This window comes from Ammospiza caudacuta, chromosome 4, assembly GCF_027887145.1.
Source record: "Ammospiza caudacuta isolate bAmmCau1 chromosome 4, bAmmCau1.pri, whole genome shotgun sequence".
NCBI lineage: Eukaryota > Metazoa > Chordata > Aves > Passeriformes > Passerellidae > Ammospiza > Ammospiza caudacuta.
The window spans coordinates 5,431,219-5,455,063 of NC_080596.1; the positions used below are offsets into that span (position 1 = coordinate 5,431,219).

A 23,845-nucleotide genomic window follows, 5' to 3' on the forward strand; every position below is an offset into this window, starting at 1 on the left:
TCAAGACAAAGTGCTACTCTACTTGCACTGCTTAAACTGTTTTAGCTTTGGGATTGTGCCAGACAGACAACTGACTGCAACTATTATAAGAGTAATTTTCCAGCATGTGGGTTACTAGCATGTGTCCACTTAAGCTAATTTTATATGGGATCAGAAGCCTTACACAAGTCACAGTCTCGTGGTTTGTGACTTGGCTTCGTGTTCTTTATATCCAAAAACCTGTTTTGTATGTTTAGTCCTGATTGACCTCTTCAAAGATGTAAGTATAGAAAACCAAAGGATATGGTGCACAGATGATGTGCAGAAAGCTTTGCTATATAACTTTTTCAAAAAGAGAGACAAGTAGGGAGAAAGACTGTCAGAATTTTGGCACAAGACTTAGTTACTTCGGAATATAGTTCATGTTTACTGCTGTAGCCTTGAAACCATTTTTACATATGAGGAGAACTCCTCCATCAGATCTGTGATCTTCCTTGCCACTTACATAAGCAGGAAAACAGTTCAGTTGCTTGTTCACTATAAACATTCGTATTAAATCTAGTCATGTCTTTGGAACAAATCACAGAATCTGACTTCAGAGTTTGAGGATTTTTCAAATCTAGGTATTATTTTCCCCTTTGCAGCTCAGTTCTAAAAGCTCTTTGGCCACCCTCTCAGCCATATCTCGTAAGTATTCATTAATTCAGAACTCCACCCCTTCCCAGCGCTTGGCTATTTACTGTCTCCTGGCCTCTGCACCTCCCTCTTCTTAATCTGCCACCATCCTGAACATTTGGATTCTGAGAAACTGGCTAAGTGCCCTTTAAAAAGAAATTCAACCAGCTGGTATGAGCAACAGCTTAGCTACAATTTTTTTTTAAAATAGTGAAATCAGAGCAGAGGAGTTTCATGGAGTCTTACAAGACCTGGATGGAAAAACAGGTTGGTGAACTGCACAAATCACTAAGACAGTCCAATGGCTCATAAGTATCAAAGAGATCAGGGAGTGGAGCATTCACTTTACTAGATTTTCTCCTCACTATCAAGTCCTTGATGCCAAAACTCCTTGGCTTTTTTCTTACTTCCAATCCTTGGTAGCCTGACCCACAAGCAAGCATTTCAGTCTATAAGTAAGAAATGCTTAGATCCTACAAATCATACTAATTCAGACCTGCTCAAAGAAGCACAAATACAGTTGATCATCTCATCTCCTTTCTGCTTTTATTTCTAAATAAGGATTTTCCAATAAGCTTCACAATACTAAATAGAAAGTCAGGTCATGGAAGATCTAAGAGAAATCAAAAACCTCTGTATTTGAAACTAAATCAGACCAAATGCATTAACCATTTCATAATTTAGTAGACATGAGGGGTCACTCACCCCTGTTCAGTTGAGCAATTTTAGAAACTTAATTTATTACCTAATAGCAACATTTTTCAGCTAGCTCAAATGCTTATGGAAAGAACTAAAGAGAACACACCTGTGAAACCTCTGCACCACCTATTCCAACAGTCACTATCTTAACTTTCCACTCTTTTTTGCCCATATTTTTCACTCCGTAAGAGCTCCTGTTTACATGTAAGTGGGGTAAAATTTCCAAGGATAACCAACCAAGTTCCAAATTTTGTGCAGCCTTCCTGTTAGACACCTCTTAAAAGAGTTACTTACTTTGCTGAAGGGTTATCTAAAAGTCCATGAGCTGTTAGACCTCAGCTACAACAACAACAGCTATTTCAGAAGCTTTAAAAAGGAAGATACCAAATACCACTTACGTTGATTTCAGAAAGTTTATTGCACCAAATGCCGCAAAGAAATTGACCAAAAAGATAGTGTACATAAACAACTATAAGAAAAAAACATGTAGTTTGACATTGGTGTTCAGTCATTCCTAAAAAAGCCTATGTTCTCCAAACATGCAATAGCAACACACATTTTTCTACTATGGAAAACTTGCCATGTATGTCAAATTACCTCATTTGACCTCAAATCCCCCACCCTTCCCCCCTCCCCCCCCAAAAAAAAAAAAAAAAAGAAGAAGAAGAAGGAAATTGTCTAGACTAAATTCAGTAGTTCAGACTTGATTTTTATTTGGGTCCTTTTATTGAAGTAGAAGTTCCTTGAAGGGTAAGTGATCGTTTTGCATAAACCTTATATACAAGAATTTGATGCATCTGAAAAGAGGCTTTGACTTTAAGATCAAAGATGCTTATAATATGGAGTGGGGAAAATCAATCTAAAATTTTGGAAGATGCCATCAGAAATGTGAATTGCAGAATCAGTGTCTATTAGTTTTTTGGGAGCAAAAGACAGTTGTATAGACTAGTTCAGAGTGTACCTCACTTAAATTAAAATGTTCCAATCTTGGTATTGTTTGGGGTTCAAGAATTCATTTCAATTAAATTCTACAATTTAGCTGTTCATTCCTCCCCTATGTCTAGTCTTGCCTGAAAACAGCATACATTCTTTAAATTTCAGTGTGTAAACTGCATTTATGTGGGATTTTGGAAAGACTGTGCACTCCCACCTAACCAAGAAAATATGTTTTTAAGTTTACAAAAACCTACATAATACTGATAAAAACAACTTTGGAATATTTGAAAATTAAGCTACATTATCAATTTTCAACACAGCTGTACATTCATATCACTTTTCATCCTATTAAAGTAAAACCAGAAACATGCCCTAAAAATGTCTAAAAAACACATCTGTAAATACTTACTGCCCTGTCATGCCACACCAATTTACATGAACATCAAGATGCTACCAAAAACAAGTTAAAGACTTCGAGTCAAAAAAAAGCCCTAGAAAGTGGAATCCTGTCAACTGAGGTAGTACATTTGGTGGAGGGGAAATATGTAATTAGCTTTCATTAGTCTAAAGCCTTTTAAAGGTAATAAAGGGCTTTCATTTTGAATTTTCTTTCCCCCAAAACTAAAACTGAGAATAAAATAGTTCAACAAGTAATTTCTGAAGAGCAGCAAAATGTTAGAGAAAGCAGCAAGAACTATAAAGTTTTAGCCTGGGCTGAAGAAAATTCAAGTGCTTTTGACCATCAGCTCACATGCCACCATAAAGTTAACTGATGTCTTGCCCAAAGGCAGATTTATTTTCTTTTAAACACTTGATGTGGTAAAATCAGGTCTATTATTGATTATGGTATTAATGTTGAAATCACTTAAATGCCTGCAGATCTCCATCCTCTTTAGTAAACCCTGTGACAACAAAAGCACATCTTTAAGTTAGCATATATTTCTTTGAAGAACTGTCAGAGTCTGTTCAGATAAAACCCCACTTCAAAAGAACTGGACTGACTTTAAATGATGTCAGCTACTATTTAAGAGTGACATGAAATATAGGAAGTACAAGAGGATTTCTATATACACTCAGAGAAGCAGTTTCATAGTCTTACACATGCACACACACATTCTCCACCAAGAGGGCAGTTTAGGAATACGTGACTTGCTCTATGGTTCGCTCCTTGTTTTAACCTTGTGAAACAGAAAGTGGTATCTGCTAAAAGCCATATGCAGAGGTAAATTTACTTTCCAGCAGATAGGATTCACAGACCAAAGATATGAAAAGTTTGCTTAGCTATAAAGCAGGAGAAAAAAACCTGAACCATAGAAAGATTTTAGCCTTTTTAGGCAGAACACTAGGGAGAAATATGAAAAGCAATAAAAGAAATATTTGGAATGTCAGGTCAGAAAACCAGCATAGAAGGAACAGCTTAAGAAGTGTTGTATCAGAATATTAAGTATCCCTCCACGTGGAAACAACCTCTTTTCACAGTAGGCCAGTCTACCTATTTCCCTCAAAAAGCAACACAAGGTTAATAAAACCCCATCACATTTAAACAATTCACAATAACCACATTTCATTATTTCAAATAATTGAAAGTTTACTGTAGAAAAGTCCAAACATCAAGGTAGTAGGAAATAAAAACACTTTTAATAAAAGTGTGTCCCTTCAGTGTTAAAAATCTGTAACCACCAACAAGGAGAACTCACAACTGGTGACCAGGAGTTTCTTTTTAGAATTCACTATTTTCAAGCAATTGTGTTGCCAGAAATTTGCTTGCAAGATGACAGTTTCAGACACTGTATTCACAGTGGCTCACAACGGAACAGTCCAACATTGAGTTTTCCATTTGAGCGTGTTCTGATCCTTTGTTCTCTCCTCAGTCTGGTCCATAGTTTCATATCCCGCTTAACAGTGCTTTATGCAAAAAAAGGTATTTTTTACATTCATTTTAATCAACCACGTGAAAACAGTGAAGTACAAAATTTTATTTTGCTTTCTAGAAACACCAAAGGCCAGTATCAACTAGTGGAGAAGTAGTTTCTGGTGTCAGAGTAGATAATCTAGTAAGGAAAGGCACCTGGATGATAGTTCAAGATTTCTGTAGAACCAAAAAGGGTAATTGCAAACATTCAGAGTAATATCAAATACTGGGGTTTGCCCCCATATTTCATTTTACTTCAAACAACGTTCCTGTTCTATTCCTACTCAGAGTGACAACTCATAGCTGGAAAAAAGTAATAGTTTTGACTAAAGGTTTGGTGGGGGTTGTTTGATATCTTGTATTTCCCCAATACGATTGTCTTCAGTTTGTGCCAATTGTTTGGTGTATGTGCACACGGACACATGCTCATAGCACTGGCATCGTTCACAAGTTTTCCAAATTCATACTCCTTGGAGATAGCAATACTTGATGACACCAAGACATGTTTAGTTCTCAGGACCACAGTCATACAGCAAATCAACAGTTACTGAAGTTGCATCAGCAACAAATGTAAACTTGTAGCAGAAGTTCCATAAGGCTTTCCCACAAAATCCCTCTCTCGGAAGTCCATTCCATTCCACTTGCAGCCATGGGCCCATCAGAATGCCTCCTCATTAAAACAGAAGCAGCCACAGCTCTCAACCTCTTGTCGTTAAATGGAAAAGTCACATCAAGCTCATGCACACCTCCATTCCCACATGACATCTGGCTGCTGAATCCAAGCTCCTTGTTCTGAGCCCATCACTTCTACTATACAAAAACACACGTATGTTCTGCAAGAAAATCACATCCCACCAAATACACTTTTGTATAGGAATGCTATATACAGAGTTAACAGCTACTCCTCCTCCTCCTCCCCAGCAAAGAGACATACACCACACTCACAAGCATAGTATTACAAAATCCATTCTAACCCACTTGTTCTTTTAACTGGTACTTCATGGTTTTGAGCAGCGTTTTGGATGGCAGCACCTGGTCTGCCACATAGTGTTAACTTTTGTCCTTTGAATAAAAATAAAATGCAAGGATGCAGTCTCTTGATTTAAGTCAGAAGTGAGATTGTAAGAAAAACCTGAATGCCTTTTGTGTTATGTAAACTGAAGTCCTCCGATAAAACATCCGGCTGAAATCAGGATCGAAGGTGGCAGAATGTACAGTCATCACCTGCTTTCATCAGTGCTCCCCTTTACCAGTGTTTGGCACCTCTGTTCTTCATTCAACATTCCCATTTTCATAACTGTACTTTAAGGGAATGACTATCCTGAGAATTTAATTTATAAGAGTATTTGAGCAACATATGGGGAATGAGTACTTGCTATAGCAGCCAACAAAGGCAAGTCATTGGATTCAATCCTAGAAATTAAAAAAAAAAAGACAGCCTTTAAAATAATATACAGTCATTTTCACAAGAGAAATACAAGATGATACTTTTCATCCACTTTAAAGAAACTGCGTCTTGCCATTACTAAGTTCATAGTTTAATTATTATTTACTGTCAATAATTATGTACTACCACTAAAGGTAAGTAAATAATGCTTAAAACCAAGAAGTACATTAGCACTTAAATCAAAAGATAGCAAGCAGCATTACATTCTGCGCTATATAATCTTTTCTGGTTTAAATAAAAGATCTTTTATGTATTTGCTAAACCCTAAGCCTCAGCTTGTAGTCTTACCAGTGAGTAGGCTCCAATAAACCCAGTTTAACAAAGTACTAAGTATCAGCTTATGGAAGATTATGCATTTCAGGTTTTGAATATAACTCAGTTTGCTACATAGTAGCACTTTCTTACAAAAAAAAAGACCAAAATTTGAATTTAATATTATGCAATAATAGTTCAAGGAATGTCTCTCAAGTGCAATGGTCAGTTTCCAACTACTTCCAAATGCAAAGCGGCTCAGAAGCCAGGATGCATGTATATATTTATATATATTTAACACATACACACACACAGAGAAAAGTGCTTATTTCACTGTTTCACTATTTACAACTGCATTTCTGAGTATGAAATCTCGAACAGTCTGGAAAAAGATAAGTTAGATTTAAGCTACAGTGTTAAAAAACATCTTGAGAAAGTGTATTTACTTCTTCCCCTTTTTCTGCTGTCAGCAGGCAGCTCCCTAAAGGTTATATGCCAATCAAGTACTATTATTAGAAGACAGCTGCTGAACAGGACACCTGTTTATTTTTCTACACCTGATCTTTGAGACCCTCTTGTCACTTAAGTACAAATGCACCCTTTTCATTCCAAAAATTCCAAAGTATTTGTTGGGATGAAGCTCTCATTAAGGAGATCACAACAGAAGAGAGTGCATACGAATGCTTGGATAACTCACTAATGACCAAAATCCAAACTCTCTTAATTCTGAAGATTTAAAAATGACAAGTATTTTGTTGTTGCTGTATAAATGTCTTCTCCTGATTTTGAGATAGGTCAGTAGAGCCCTTTTTGCAACTTATTAGGCCCATGAAAGAGAAGTGTTAAATATGAAGCAAATTCTCATGAGAACAAGCTGTCAACACTCAGAAGAAAAGGAAAAATAATTGCCCCTGCTTTTGCCATTGCTTAAGACTGGTACCTGCAATACTCACCCCAATACAATTCCTAGTTCTTTTACATGCACTCTTGTATGTCCTCGCAGATATTCTGAAAGCATTTTGCTTTTGAGATACATCTCTTGCAGTCTGTCCTCAAGATGCATTATGCACTGCAAACAGACCACAAAGCTCAGAACAACTTTTGCAACCACATGCAAATATTACAGAAATCTAAGCACATCGCTTTACCTTCTACCTCAGAAGATAAACTAAGCCTCCACTCCAAAATCTAGAAGATGCAATTGGATTTATTACAATTGTGCTATAAACTTAAAAAAAGTTACACTACTCCACAAAGAGGAAACCCCTGATAGAACTGGGGTATTCCAGCTCTCCTGGGCAGCAATTTTGTTGCATAAACTGCACCTCTATTTCCACTCACACCACTGCATTTCTGCCAACTTAAACAGTTTTAATGAGGTTCAAAACAACTCAAGATATCTTACTAAGAATTAAGGCAGTATTCTTGGATCAAGATGCCTTTGTTGTAAGTTAGTACTATTTTTCTGAAAGACTTAGTTTAAACAACAGTTTCTAAAATGATCATTCTAGCTCTAAGGCTCTAGCGCCATTCAAGAAACTAAGACTCAAGATGTGGAAGACACCAGTACCTTACTGGTAACAGAATTATAACTCTTTTGCTGACTGCTTTTCTGTAGCAACTAAGTTACAAATCCATTTTAGGCATTTGTTTTCATAATTCCTAAGTACTTCTAGTTTAAAATTGCTTAAACATTTGATGCTGATTGCCAAAAGGTAATAGTTCAAGCTGAAATATCAGCTTAATCATTCCACGTCCAGTAGTGGAATGCTAGAAATGCATTTTATTTTTAAATACAGTCATGTGATTCATGGCAATTTCTCATATACCAACTACAAGAGAGCAGATGAACCTTGGCTTCAAGGAGAGAGAGGGGTTATTCTGGCAAGACAAGGTCAGCAGGCAGCATGTCTTCACAAGCTGAGTAGGTAGGAAGTCTTATCAGGTATTTTGTTGTAGGACAAAGGTACATTCAATTTGATATATTCCTTCTTTTCACAGGGATGACCACTTCAAAAAAGTTAAATTAGGTCAGCTCTCTGAAATCAGGAGATGAAAGCAGGAAGCAATACAGAACCTCACATTATCAAACATATAATCATCCAGCAGGCACAGACAGCAATTAGAAACAGTAGCAGCAAATAGCTTCAGGCCATCATCCCATGTGCTGGAGCTGAATGAAAACCCTAAGTATTAGACGTGAGACCTGGTGAGACCAGTTTTGTTAATTAAAAAACTAATGAGAAAAAAAAGACTCAAGCTTGTAGGCAGCCTAAGATGTATTTTTCTGATCATCTGAAGCACGATGAAGATGTTTAATTATTCTTTCAATGAGCTAATATCAAGTCTTAATAATGGAAAATAAAGAGGCATTTTAAAAAATGTGTTTTCATGGTAGTAGAGTAAAATCACTGCCACCAATGGAGGAAAGGCAGAAGGTTTTAGACAACAGTTTGATGAATTTGCTTCAAGCAAATTTTCACTCAAGTCATTCTAATCATAACACTTCTGATTCTGGCCAAAAGGGAAGCAAGCACTCTTATCTTTTCCATTACAGGTAACCCTCATGCAAAAAGTCTACGAGCACTTTCTCAGTGGTTATGGGGGGCATGCAGCTGATTCACAAAGTAGCATTTCAATCTGTTTCAATTCCAGTATTTGTGTTAAGGATTATGGATTTTTTTTTTAAGTTATGAGGGAGCAAGTAAGGAAGAATTCCACATTATTTTAAAAGAAGGGTTGTTTACATCATATGATCTGCTCCTTCTGAACACCAGCAAAGAATCAAAAGATGTTTCTGCCCACAGGCTCGGTACATTAACCCATCTTGTTCAGTGTCCACAAGTTTTGTTTTCTTATATATTAGCATCCTCTGCAGTTTTTCTCATCAACCAAATGGAAAAAAAGTCAAGTAACTTCTAAAAATAGAAGAGTAGCTTAAACTGAGCTTAAAGATGCAGGTAAAACTTTTGCTAAAATGCAGCAGTTGCAATCAGCACTTTGCTCTCACCAGGACATACTGCAAAGCTTTCTGCAGCACAACTATCAGTCTGAAGTGGTAAAATAAAGATATCACCACTTGTTTTTCATCTGGTCTCAAATTGAGTTGTTTTTTGTTGGTACCACAAAACTGCAAAAATACTTACTCATCTGAACAGTAACTGCATGTAAAGAGATTTGCACTCCTAAAGGAAGCTTCAAACATACTGCACTGTGGTCATTTCTGATTGATATGAGTACATCAATACATATGTTTCTATCCAAATTTAAATCAATAGAAGTACTACTGTGGGAATGTCATACTTCTCCTAGAGTTTAGGAACACTTGGCTTCCACACACTGATGTTATTTTAGCAGAGTTGCAAAATCTCCTGACAGAAGGATCAAAGTATTTCTAACACAAATGATAAAAAATTTACAAACAACTAGCACTGTCACTTCACAGTTCCTTTTTGTAAGAAAAAGGAAATAAAAACCCCTGAAAATCATTCTGCCTCCAGACACCTCCCAAACCACACAAGGCCTATAGAAACTGCATACACAAATGGAAAGAACACTGGAAAGAACACTTCAGTTGCAAAATCAACTACTCAGTTTAAAAAAGCCAGGATTTAAGGTTTGACTGTGCAAGTGTTAAGATACAATTTCAACCACAGTTGTGTATTTTTCAATGCCCAGAAGAATCCAGAGAAAACACTCAAAAATGTACCCACATATTTTGCCTAGTATTTGACCTGAAGAACTTAGTGTAATCAATACCACCAATTTAACCCAAAACAGTGCCAACTAATACTATTTTGAGTTGTTAGTGTTTAGCTCTATCTTTCTCTTCCATCTGCTGGCACAGTCATTACACAAGACTCCTAGAGAATTTCTCAAACCATCTGCTGAAGGACAAATCAATTCTGCTTATTAGAAAAGGGGTGACTACTGACAAACCCCTCCATCTCCCCTCACCAATAATCATGTGCTAAAAATTGAACTATAGTTATTGCAGTCAGACTTGGGGGTAATTTCGTTGTAATCAGCAAAATCAGCATTACTGATTTGCTCTGATGAACTCCACTACAAATGAGGACAGGAAAGGATGCTGTGGCATAGGGAGTATGCAACATGACAGAGTTGAATAGAAACTCCAAGAATAGGAAGTTGTTTGCCAGAACCAACTTGGTTCCCATTGGTATCCATTACTGGACTGTAGCATGGATTCTTTTCAATATGTTGTAACAGCTCTGCACTATATCAGGCTTTAGTTCATTGATATTGCAACACAGTTACAGAACTCTACGCTTGCTATCTGAGCTAAGCAATTTCCATTAGCTTCAGCCTTCAATAAAGAAATACTTACAAAGTCAGCTGGGACGTTCAGTTTGTAAAGCTGTAAAATAGACTGCAACAGACTGGATACTTGACTCGAAACCAGAACATCCTTGCCTAACTTCACACTGTCCATCATCTTCCTCTGGCTTGTAGCTACTTGTACATTCCATTTATCTGTGTCTGCAATAATGCAGACAGCTTCTGCTATGGGCTCATCTAGCACTGGATGCTGCAACAGAAACAAGATACAATTATGTGATACTTTCATATACATTTCCACAGCTCAGTTTGATATTCTACTTTTACACACTGATGTAGCAAATAAGGAAGTGATTCAATGCATTTTTTTGTCCATTAGGGGACCAAAGGCATCTCAAAAAATGACAAGACAGTGACAAGATTTACATTCAGCATTCAGCAGCACTGCATCTGCCAATTTGATTGAGACATTTGATTTTCATTAGTGCCTGAAAATCACTACTCAATTTTATTTTTCTTCATGTATTCCCCCTACCCTGAAGAGATTAGTTTCTTTCAAAATGAAGAGTGTAATAATTACACTGATCCAGTATGGTGAAAGTACATTCAATGTTTCGGAGACAGGTGAGGGATTTTACTATGCACAACCAAGAAGGGTATAACAGAAAAGCAAGGAGGAGGGACCCTCTGGAGATCCTCTAATCCAACTCCTTGCCAAGGCAGTGTCCCCTAGAGCAGGTGACACAGGAACACGGCCAGGCAGGTTTTGAATGTCTCTAGAGAGGGAGATTCCATGACCTCCCTGAGCAGCTGGCTCCAGTGCTCTGCCACCCTCAACATAAAGTTATTCCTCAGAAGGTGGAACTTCCTGAGGTGGAACTTCCTGTGCTTTAGTTTATGGCCATTGCTCCTTGTCGTGTTGCTGAGCACCACTCTCTTGACACCTGCCTTTAGGATATTAATATGCACCAATGAGATCCCCTCTCAGTCTAGTCTCCTCTGAGAAGAGAGATGTTCCAGATCCCTAATGATCTTTGGGGCTCTCCACTGGACTCTCTCCAGTAGCTCCTCATCCTTCTTGACCTGTGGAGCCCAGGAGTGGACACAGCACTCCAGATGTGACCTCACTAGAGCTGAGTAAAGGGGCAGGTTCACCTCCCCTGACCAGCTAGAAGGCTCTTGCTAGGCACACCAGGAGAGCACTGGCTCTCCTGGCAGCAAGAGCTGAGCAAGCTCATGGCCCACTTGTCATCCACCAAAGAAGAGCCACACTATCACACCAGACCAATCCGATGTTCCTTAAGGAACAGACAGACACACACCTCACTGCTCTGGATAATAAATGCAGTCATGCCAGCAGAATCATTCTTGCTACAGAGAGAAGCTGCTGACAATTACTAGATAAGAATTTTAAGTTGCACACTGAGGTCACACAGTTATTCCAGTGAAAGCTTAGTTATAAATTTTATAATGTAGGAGAACTTACAGTGGAGAAAAAACACAGCAAATTTCTTATCTATATACAACTATCTTCTGTAGTCAGTCATTTCTGCTACAGACTAGCATCACACAGGCCTCAACATGACTTTACCTCACCTGCAACACATGCCACTAAGTAGCAAAATAAGATGTTTCAACTTGCATATAATTTTTCTGAAATGCAGGTAATTTTGTCTGCTATTGTGATGGAAAAGAGAAGCAGCTCAAGGGTTCTTTTCCTTGTTTGTAACTTGAAGTTGCAAACAATCTTCCTTGTGTTAATATTGGAAGAGAAGCCTTGAAAGTAATAAAGGAAAGCACATGATTTTTGCATGAAAAAGCATTGCATATAGTAAATTAAGGGCTTACATCTTTCAAAAAGGCAGACATGGCAGTTGTGGCTGTTCAGAACAGGTAAGTAAAAAAAGTCACCTACTGAAATAACCTACTTCTGTAGATTTCAGTAATATCACAACTCTGACTCAGCACTTGAACTCACATGCATTGCATGAAGTAGATCTGCTAGTAGACACTGCTTGAGTTTTTCATCATTATTTATTCCATGCAGCACTAGATCAGGTATATATGTATGACAGTAACCACCCAGAAGTGATCTTCCAAAGTTTTTCACACATTGACTGCTGATGGTATTTGACCTGAAATACAGAAATACAAAGCAGGTAAGACTCTTGCTTGACAACCTGCATTCAGATTTTACATGAATGCAAAGTCTCTCTTTCTACTGCAAATATTAATCAACAGTTGTACTACAAGTATACATAAATGTCCACACCAGTAAACATCTACTGCTGCTCCTTGAAACAAGAATTTTAAAAGCTAAAATTTAACCATGTATTGATTTCCTCAAACTTGCACATAAGAAAATTTATATGCACTGGAGTTTGTGGGATATATGGGCTCCATGTTGTGCAGCTTACAGTTTTGCTGAATTCGAGTTTTCTTCAATTCTCTTGCTGAAGGTAAGTCTAGAAACTGACCTCAAGCACCATCAAACTCCATATGCACCTGGAATGCTCAAGAATTTTCAAACAGCGTGCCCATATTTATTCCAAATTTGTATTTCATTTAAGAATTATGTCAAATCTAAACAGTTATCTTTTTAAGTAAAGTTTTGCTTGTCCTCAGATGTTCTATCTACATGTCTACACTAAATGTTTCAGTCAGCTTACATATAAAGTTTGATCACCTTTTTTAGGCATTTGATATATACCTTTGTTATAAAACTTTATTAAATCTGCTATGTTTCCTTTCTGCCAAATCTGCTTACAAGAATTCTAACTAACTACATCACTGTCTGCTACTGATTTGTTTGCAAGGAACTTAGTCAGGTTCCCAGAAGACTTCAGACTTGAAACTTTAAACAAGTCCAAAGTAGCTACAGCTTTTGACTTCATTTAGTTCTAAATTAATCAGACTTCTTTACCTTGGCAAAGGAAGTTCCACTTCTGCAAATTCCTCAAGCCGTTTGCTGATGTTATCATGATGCACTTCATCAGGGATACAACAGTCACCTTCTTCATCACTAGCTCCAAGAGCACTGTCTGAACTCTCGTTCCTTGGAATGTCCCCTTCAACTCTGAAGGAGGTTTTCCTTCCAGAATCCCCATAGGGGACATCTTTAGCACCTACTTTAGAGGAATCCTGTTTGACAGTAGAATCTGCTTCTACACAGTCAGAAGAATAGTTCTCCAGATTGCCAGAGCATAAAGTTCTATTTTCTTTCATGTTTGGCAATTTTACAGTTTCTATGTTATCTGTGGGCAAAAGCATTTCACTAGATATTGAATTAATTAAATTCACTTCAGTTTCTTTACTTTCCATATGTTGGTTAAGTATACTTTCCTTCTCCTCACACCGTGGGATTTGTGCATAACAAACATTACGTTTACTGATAAAGGCAGCTTCACAACTGTCTTGATTCTGAGAAGTATCCACAGTCAGACTTGTGGAACTTGAGGCACAATGTATCACCTCTGGATGTTTAATTAATGCCTTCAGATTTTCTTCCATTTCTCTTCTATGAGTTTCTAAGTCTGACTCTGGTGATGCTGAACTTCCAATCTGAAACGTGACCTTTTCTAAGTGTGAACTCCTGTGGCCAGACCTTTCAGGACAAGGTACAGCACATGACCTACTAGAAAACTCCTTCTCCACTTTTCTCTCATTCTGGTTCTTGTTCTTCTTTGTATCCATTACATCCTCTAATTTAGATGATTCTTCAGAGTGGTAGGATATAATTCCTGTATCAGTGACAGTTCTTTTCTTACCATCAGCTGCTCCTTTACAGAAATTGCCAGTTAGACAGTCAACAGATGTTTCAGAGGTCTGACTTGCCTTTTCTATTGCTTCCCTCTTTTCTTTTGAAGAGACTGGGACAGCCTGAGTGCTTTCTGGTTCATGCACCCACTCTGCAGTACTGTTGTTCTTACTTCCGTCATTCTTTGGAGGTAGGATTGGAGGCACAAGAGCAGGGTCATTTTTAACAGTGACAACCACATAATCAGATTCCTCTACCTCTCCCTTTTCTAGCGCAGTTGTGATCTTGCTTCCATTTAGCACCTGCTCTCCCTCGCCAGCCTTCTCACTCCAGGTCAGCTGATTTTCCTGCAGCTCAGAGCAGCGGATGAAGTAAGTTAGAACGTAGAGCAAGCGCTGCACCAGCTCCTTGCGCTTCCCAACAATCACAGTCCGAGTCAGTCTAACTGGAGAGCCTATGGCACCGTAGAGATCACCTGCACAGGAAAGCAAAAATTTCACAAGTTTATGTTGCATTGTGATGTAACTTTTACTGTTCAAGTTAAACACAGTTTGAAACAGTACTTACTATGGACACCATTAGACAGTTAATTTCTTCCACAGTGAATTCATAAAACTTTAAAACAAAGAGCAACAAAAGAAGTCACCTAATGCTTCTTACACCTGGCTTTTGTCCAGAAGGGCTTTTGTGAGGAATCAGCTGCTATTACTCATTTTCTTTCTGTTAAGAGGCGCTAAGATTTAGTTTACACTCTGCTTACAAGACATTATCACCTGGAAACTGACACAAGAGAGGGCAAAGAAGAATGTAGGTCCAGCAAAACTCTGAAGCCAGCTATATTATTTTCTATTTTTTTACTAATTTTCTTTCACATCAAAGTCTTTCTGTGTTAGTGCAGTGACTCTCTGTTAAACACAGGCATTTTTACACAAATAAAATCTTAATTATGTTTTTCAGGACTAAGATATCAAAAAAGAAAAAAATAAATAAATATTAGCTTAATAAACGAGGTTCAGAAAAAAGAGGCACATAACTACCTTATTGAGCAAGGCATGTGCTGTGTATGTGGGAGCCAACCTCACTCACATGAGCATTTAACTTTGGCAGGGGGAGTGAAGATGCAGAAAATCGAAATACAACTGCAATATGAAAGGTAGGCAACTACTACATCATCATCATCTGAGTCCCCCAAAGAATGACTTATTTGCTATTTATCCTGAATAACTGCTTTTTTACCAGAACTAAGGTTGTACATATCCTACTCTCAACATATTTCTTTGGGAGAGTGGCAATTATCTTCTAGCTGCTTATAATCACCTATTAGCTAAAGGGCTCCTACTCCAGAGTTCTGCGAGAAGTAAACATAGATAGCCAATAAAAGAATGCTCACATGCCCTATTGGTAAAAGATCAGCTTACTCAAAGAAATGTCTATTCCTAGGATGAGTTACCCCAGTTGTCTTCACATGACACCCATCAGAGCACACTCACTAAGTTGTCTTTGGTTAACCAATCAATGTCTGGTCTCACCAGCACACGGGAGACAGCCAGCAAACAATTTTCTGCAGCTACCTGAAGTGTGCAAAGCAGGCTTCTCTAGCCTGAGGCTTGATCAGCTACCTGCTGATCTATCAGACTGCTTTCAGGTACTAAATCCTTCCTCTAGGCTGCTCAAATTTTGTTCTGGACAGAGCTTGCCATCGGGATTTTGTACTAGACCTCAAGAAGCAACACTACATTAAGAGTTACAAACAGAGCTTCAGAAAGACTTCTTCCAAGGGCAAGGGGGGCTCTGGTTTCAACACTAACATAGCAAAAAAAAAACCCCAAGAGCACATTTATGTCCAGCCTCCTCCTCATTACACAGAACATAGAAGGAATAAGGCTCCCAACTCCATTCCTACAAAATAAGGATCAATGAGACCATAATTCCATGGCTCTTACTGTCTCCCCTGCTAAGACCTGCCATTTCCCATGATGCCAGTGACGTACTGGAGAGGCTCCTGGGTGGCAGGTAACATCAGGGGTGCTATTCTCCTTCAGTTAGGGACACCCTTGCAACCAAGCCCAGATCCTAACAAGCCAGCAAATTCATTCCTAAGGAACCAAAAGTGGGCTTCAGACTCCTCAATTAATCTAAAAGGCTGGTAGGTCACAAGGACAAGCAATATTGAAATGAAACTGGAATATATTGTTTTACTTCTGAGTTGAGCACAGTCGCTATGGAAATCAGATTCAAGCTTCACGTTCATTTGCACAATTGGCTTTTATATAAATACTAATAAGACAGTACAAGTCAAAATCATGATCCCCAAGAAGCCCTAATACTTCTTAATACCATTAGATTGAAGCTGGTGTTTAAGAGACAGCATGTCCTCATGACAGAGGGACTTACAATTGTATTAGTAAGTGAGGGACTTACAATTGTATTAGTAATTGCAGTTGATATTTAATATGTAATGAAAAAACAGGTCTGAAGGTGAGAAGACAGGTACATCAAAATCCTGTCATTTCCATTTTTAAGCACCAAGACTTGATTTTTTGTTTTTCTTCCCTCTTCCTAAAGAAGAGGACCAGCAGAGGGCAACATCTCCCTTTCACAATCAGCTTTTGCAACCACAACGGTAACAGCTTTTTGGGCTTTATAAGAATGAAACAAAATCAGAGAGCATTTTGAGTTCAGGCACTGAGAACTTGGCAGGACAAAAAGAGAAACAGACTCTTGACTAGTCACCAGTGGTGACTCCTGGGAGCGACCACAAGAGCTACTACTGAGCTTACGCCTCCAGTCCAGCTGGTTCTTCTAACTCCAGGCCTGGCTCCGTCCTCAACACCATGAACACACTTCTAATTTCCCCTTCAGCCTAACCTCTGCACAATGTTTAAATGACATCTTAAACCAGGAAACAATTCATGACAACTACATGGCCAAAGGAGCAAATCTTCATAGAGGTTACTGAGAAAAAGAAACCTGAGACAATCAGGAAGAGACAGCACCAGCATCACAGAGTTAAGTCACATCATTGCCTCAGTGTGCACGTGTGTTATTTTACATGGCAATATAGTACATCAGCTAAAGTGAAGGGCTGTCTGATGTCACATTTGCATCTGCTGCCAAGAAGATGAGGAATTTTCAAATATCTACCACTGACAGAATTACTTTCTGAGCTTTCATTCACCTACTCATCCGACATCAGTTATCTAGTCCCTTGTATCAAGATAATTTACAAGCTATAAAATTTGTCAGAGACCAGCCTGAGGCACAGAGCATAGAAAAAAAATCTTGCCCCAAGTCCATTCATGTAACAGTAAGTGAATGGAGCTACTGCCAGTTGCCAGACTTCCAATCTATTGCCCTGCTCTCTATTCTAGCTATGTGAGAAAGAGACAAAGGGAGGTAGCCAATTTTAACTACAAAGGGCCTCCAAGGCCCAGGTAACTTCTCTCAATCCAGTCTATTTCATCTTGTTTTTTCCCAAACTGCTCAGACCATTCAGAGCACTTGCACCATCTTAATACCTCTATAACAAGTTAACCAGACAGTGTAACAGTGGATGTCAACAAGGAACAAGAATAAAAAGCAGGATATGCAAATAGGCCTCCAAATTGTCTGATTAATCAGGCAAAAGACACCTGTTGGTAGGAGGAAACATGACCTGGACTACAAGCAGCCCTTATCTAAAGGGGGTGGATGCACAAAGTTTCTTGTTACAGAAAAATCTGAAGTTTTCCAAATCATACTGACCCAGCTGTGCCCAGAGAGGGTTATATGGGTGGGATTTTGCCAGCATGTTGACAGACTGGGATGTGCGCTTCTCAGAGAAGGCCTTGATGGGAGGATGGTCAACGGGCATCACTGTGGGGACCCACGCCAGGTGATATGTCAGCACTGCGGTCAGCAAAGCAGCAAAGAACCTAGGAGGGAAAAAAAGTTTAAAAAAGTACGTCCAAAGTAACACCAGCAAAAGAACACCCCATTAAGTCCTTTGCACTAGGAAGCACAAAAGCTTTTACTTAAAAAAAAAAAAAAAAGGAGTGGGGGAAGCTTACTGATTTTTGTTGATCTGTTCTATCAGAAAGGTAAATTCTTTAAGAAAACGCTGGCATAGCTGATTCTTTTCCAGGGTGCTGGACATCATATTAAGCCACACAGGCTCTGCGATCCTTGGAACAGAATATAGGTTCCAGATGGTAACTCTGCCCAAAGAAAAGTCCCAAAAAGTCAGTGTTAACGTGCACATCTCAATGCTGCAAATAAATATAAGTAGCCCCTTTCCTCTTCTGTTGTCCAGATTATAATTCGCTGCTTTTTTTGGTAAGATCTAGGAGACTAAACAAACTGGAAGAGTTTTTACTCTTCCAGTAATTACTAGTGTTCAGAACACTGGTCTGTTCAATTTATATTATCAGTAACCCAGTATCTTCGTATGAATTACATATTTGGCTTCCCTTTTTTGCATTCCCATGTGAATTTTATTCAGTGAAACCATTCAGAAATAAATTTGAGGGGAAGAAGAACCCATTCCATTCATTACACAGATTTGATTCCACATTCCAGATATTACAGAACCTCCATTCCATTAAAGCCTTCTCTCTCTCCTGGGCTGACTTTCTTAGCCTTTGACCATTCCTTCATTTCTCAAGTACAGAAAAGAGAGCATTTGACTGCAACTTTCTTGCCAGTTACATTGTTCAACATCCATGGCTAGGAGTAGACACATCTATCTGCCTGAGTACATCAATCCACCCAACTGTACAGTCATCAGCAGAAGCCAGCTCTTGATGAGATGTTTAGACTTTAACTGACAATCCCAGGAACACATGAGTGCAACAGAACTACTTTCATTCTCATTTGGAAAATGGCTGAGCTGGTTTGCTAAAGTTTTCTGAAAACATTTCCCCAACAACCAATGCAGAAAATTCATTCACACTAACTGCAAGACTATCTAAAATACAAGACCTTACATTCAGTTGCTTATAACTGGAAGAGACAAATATCTTTCATGGGGCATGAAAAGTGCTCTCCTTTTAATTCAGAATTCCATCAACTCACCTGAATTCTCCCAGGGCATCCATGACACGGCTGATATAAACCTGCACTCTCTGGCTGGATTCTGCTATTTTTCTACATGAGATCATGGCCTTGATTAAGAGTTAAAGACACAAAACAGCTGCTTAAAGGATTCACATTCTTCATCTTTTTAAACTTCAGTAACATGTCAAAATAACTAAGATCTAGCCCCAGTCCTATACAGCCACTCAGGATAGCAACAAATGCCAACCTCCCTCCACCTCATAGGAGACCAATCCCTAATACTGGACAAGGGGAGAGAAGAGAACATTTCTGAGAAGACAACAGCAAGACACAAATATTTTGTGTCTCTCTTTTAGACACTGCATGAAAGGACAGAGTACCATCATCTCCACAGTCTCTAGGGAGTCAAGAAAACCTCAGAGTGAAATATGGCAAGAACGAAGGAAAAACCACCCATAGCATAAAACTCTCCATTCTAATTCTGTCTAGAAAAGAAACTGCACCTCTTTCAGCAAATGCTGAGTTCCTACTCTGGGCTCAAGCTCAAGACTGCATGTGTAAGGAGGGAGGCAAGCTTGAAACCACGCACCTTCTCCCACTCTTCATCTATCAGATTCTAGAATACTTCATTCTGATTGACATTTTTCCACATTATGCCAAATTAGTATTCTGTACCTTTTCTATTGCATATTTCAGCTTGTTCATGTGAGACTCAAAAAGAGGAAAGTGAGAGAAAAAGAAATCCTGGAAGTTTCTCTGAGCTTCTTCTTTTTCAGGCAGAGAAAAGATGATGCTGATTGCAATTTTTTTCCTCCGAACTATTGCAGGATTGGAGCTGCAGCTTTCATCAGCCATACTAAACATTTCTTCGGTGGACCTGTAAGACAGATTTGTTAGGACAGTTACCTGTGTACTGAGAGAGAATTCGGCTTCTATCCATAGCTCTCTATATAGTGGAAGGTAACTCATTTGTAGGACTCCTTTGACTGACTACATAAGGCTTTGCTATCACATGTTTCTGAACAGAGGATGCCTGACATCCTCTGTCTTGTGCTTGTTCAAATAGGAAGAAGACAACCCCCAGCGAGGCCTGGTGTGAACACTTTCCTGTGAAACAGAACTAATAGATTCCCTCCTGGATTTAACTTTGAGGGAGATGAAGAAAAGGGAACAGAGATACATCACACAAAATCACAACCAAAAAAGCTTTAAGGTAACTTTGGAGCTGTGAACTGCATCCAGCACTTGAGCTCCTCTCTGGGTGCTCAGCTGCATATCTATGATGCTCTTGAATCTGGACTGTTGCTCATGAGGGAAGTTGGGAAACATATAACCTATACTATCTATATTGTTCTGGCACCCTAAGATGGATGTTTGCATACAAAATAAAACTTTCTATTTTAACTGAAGACAAAATGTCACCATCCAGTAATTACTGTAAAAACACAAACTTAATGCCTACAAATACATGTTTGCCCAGCTCAAAATTGTGTAGACTTTAGCTTAGAAAGATTTGTTTTCTGCTTAAAACTATAAAAAAATACCAGAAAGAAAAAAAAATACCCATCCAGTGGCTATTTTACAACCATTATTATTTCCCCACGTTCTGCTTGTTTCTTTGAGAGTGCTACCACATTTCTTTCAACAATTGTCTCTTCTCAATATTACACATAGGTTGCTACTAGGATCAATACTGCTCAATGTTTTGATTATAAGCCTGGCCTGTGGACCAAAACACACCTTTAGTGAGTTTGCAGATAATGTCAAATGGGGGGGGGGAATGGTCAGTCAAGGGGATGGCAGTGTCCAGAAAGGCTGTGGAATCTCTATCCTTGAAGTTTTTCAAGACTTACTCAAGAATCAAGTTCCACAGACACCTGATGTAAATTCCAAGCTACTGCTTGGCACAGGCAACTGATTTGGATGATACTCACAAGTCTCAGCCCAGCATAATTTTTACTGTGATTATACAAAAGGGTGACAAATCCCTCACCATGTTCTTCTATAAATACTAGCCTTGCAGCACTAGATATTGATACTGCTGACTTAAAAAATTATTTTTTCTTGCTTAAAGATCTTGATCAATTTAACTGAAAAGAACACCATATATATATAAAAATATAATGTGCATACGTAAATAACTAAAATAGTATAGAAAAAATGTCTGTTGTAAGCAATTTCAACTGAATAATGGGTGTTAATCTACTGAGAAATTATAGGAGAAAAGGGTAAAAAGACAAAAAAGCCATAGAGACATTCTGAGCAGCGCTCATCTGGAAATAGCTTGGTTTTAGAGTTTCTTTTAAGTTAAGACTGAAATACCAGTGAGTGGTAATTAAAAGTTTGAAGTCTTTTCATATCAGAAGTATCTTGAAATGGAGTCTGTAGTATTTATAGAACACTATGAAGCAATTAACAAAAGGAAAGACTCAGGGCTAACCATTCATTCTTAGTCCATTCTAAAAATACTTAGTTTACAGTTGAATTGGTTTGACAAAGTTAAATATACAAAAAATTCTCATCACAGAGGTATGAGTCCATGAACACAGGATAAAACAGACAATTAAACAACAGCAAAAAAACAACTTGTGGGAAAATGGAGTTCCAGACAAAAACATAACCTCATCTGAACTTCAGGAACTTGCATACAGAGACAGAAATTCCCAAGGAAGTCAGGAAAGGATGGTCAGTCAGCATCTAAGAAACATCACAAGCTTTTGTACTGCTTCCCAGGAACAGAAATTGAGGAATTTAGGTCTGAGAGAAAAGCCTTTTCAACAAAACTGCTAATCTAGCTTGCTTGCCAATCGACTTTGTGGAGTTCCAACTAGACATCTGTAACAACCTGGGGTGCAAACTCTGTGGCACTGAAGTATTCAACCAGAAGCCTACTGTTTCTCTAGCAAGTAACCAGAAAACGAGGCCTTTTGGCTTAGAAAGAATCCCAGTTCAAGAATAATTCTAGACAGTAAAAATAATGATGTGCCGTTTCCAGTATCTTTCCCCAGCACTGGTTCTCCAGTGGGGAAAAAAACCAACAACCCTGCTCTGGACAGCAAATAAGCAGCCCAAAGAGGATTTCCTCTAGACAATTTGTAACTTTCAGAACACTTTGCAGAAACTTATATTTGTGAAAATTTGGCTGCTTCTTAAACTGGGCTGAAATGATCTTATTTACCCTAGATGTTTTAACCTTTTTTACATGGGCTGTTCTCAGCCTTTTTTCTTTAGGAAAAAGTACTTCAGTTTACTTAAAGCAACCAGTTTATTCTGAACTGCAAGTGTGATTTAGACAGCACAACTGCTACTTTAGTACCACGGCACAATTCTTCATGTTAAAAATTATTCACTAAGAATATCTAGAAAAAATGCTACAAGTGTTCATTTACTAGGGAAAGCTTTTCAAATGAGGTTCAATTTTTATTTTTTACTGACCACATATTTTAACTGGCAGCTTTTATGCTTCTCTTAACTGAAAAGGGAGAGAGGCCAAATAGCATGAATTTCTTGTAAGTCTCCACTAATTCCACTCTGTGTCTGGGTACAGGTGTATGAGTACAGAGAGAGGATAACCAAGAACCATTTGCTATTTTGCAAATGACAAGGGAAGAATTTGCTTATTAGCTATGAAAAGTCTGCTGCATTCCATGCTTTGTTATGCCACTGAGCTACAAAAGCTAATAAAATTCCAAAACAGAAGCCAAGCTTTTTGATCACAGCTTTTTTTTTCTTCCTGTTTTGGCAGAAGTCACATCAGGAACATCCTGTACCAGCCAAGACAGTCGTCATGGGCTATTACTCCAAAATTTCTCTAACTGCTCACTGGTCAGACTTCATCATAGTATAAAGTCATTATGGCAGCAGTGCTGTTACAGTCCCTTTCATCTCAACAGGATGCTCTGCTCCTTCAGAAAAAACTTAATTTATTTTTCAGAATATGGTTTCATACACAGCCTATACATTCACACCATATTAATACACAGCCTACGTATCCAATAAAAATAATTATATTCCAAATTGCGCTTTGAAGTTCACGTTCAGCCAAAACTTCATCTTTTTTTATATTGGCAATCTTATGTAACACGCACAGAAGATAGACTGAGTAGAGAACATTTAACAACAGGGTTTGTGCTTTTAAAGAAGGGAGGCTTAAGCTCTCAAACACTTGTTGTAAGAAGAAAGGTGCTACACTCACCATCTTGGAACAATTCCATTCTCTAAACTGGTTGTCTGACTTCGGAGCCAGCGACGTTGATAGCTGCTAGAAGATGACGACGAAGAGCTTGGAGATGGAAAAGGAGTAACCAGAAGACTGCTCAGAGATGCTATGAGGAAAGCAAGAAACCCCACATACAATGAATCACAAAGAGTGCTGGTTAAATACTTTTCTTCATACTCTAACAATAATTTCTCACAAATATTGCTCTTGCTTTCTGGTCTTTTTCACACAACTCACTTGCAACAGGAGAGACAATTATTTATTTTAAATCTTGCTGCTTGAGGACATTCATTTGTTATAAAGTAGGAGATCATCCCTACTTAAACATACTAAAATGTATCTTATTAAAAGTGTTCTCTCCCACGAGTTGTTGCACTCCCATTACAATAGACAGGATGACTTCTGGTCTTCATTTTCCTATTCAGTGTAAAAAGCCATTTCTCTTCATTTGCTCTAGTAAAGGCTCCAACCAGTTCTTCCTTCAAATTATAAACTGGTTAAGAGCCCAGAACATGGTGGCTGTAAACAAAGAATATAATTGCAAATATTTTTGCATAAAGGCTTGGGGCAAATGCAGAAGGCAAACCACCTAGCAGATAAAAACAATTATGGATTCACAGGTCATGAGGTGTCTAT

At 38.4% G+C, this 23,845-nt stretch overlaps 1 protein-coding gene across 3 annotated transcripts in view; it reads right to left on the reverse strand.

The window, feature by feature from the left end:
* Positions 1–2,023: 2,023 nt before the first annotated feature.
* Positions 2,024–23,845, reverse strand: part of FNIP2 (folliculin interacting protein 2) — a 49,888-nt gene continuing 28,066 nt past the window's right edge. For all 3 annotated transcript variants that reach the window (XM_058803732.1, XM_058803731.1, XM_058803730.1), the window contains 10 exons: positions 23,186–23,315; positions 19,666–19,867; positions 19,009–19,097; positions 18,006–18,152; positions 17,701–17,870; positions 13,123–14,431; positions 12,178–12,334; positions 10,249–10,449; positions 6,854–6,969; positions 2,024–5,614 (listed from right to left, as the gene is read on the reverse strand). In XM_058803732.1, coding sequence (XP_058659715.1) covers positions 5,536–5,614; positions 6,854–6,969; positions 10,249–10,449; positions 12,178–12,334; positions 13,123–14,431; positions 17,701–17,870; positions 18,006–18,152; positions 19,009–19,097; positions 19,666–19,867; positions 23,186–23,315 — 2,600 coding nt within the window. In that variant the 3' untranslated portion in view covers positions 2,024–5,535. The remainder of the gene's footprint in view (positions 5,615–6,853; positions 6,970–10,248; positions 10,450–12,177; positions 12,335–13,122; positions 14,432–17,700; positions 17,871–18,005; positions 18,153–19,008; positions 19,098–19,665; positions 19,868–23,185; positions 23,316–23,845) is intronic.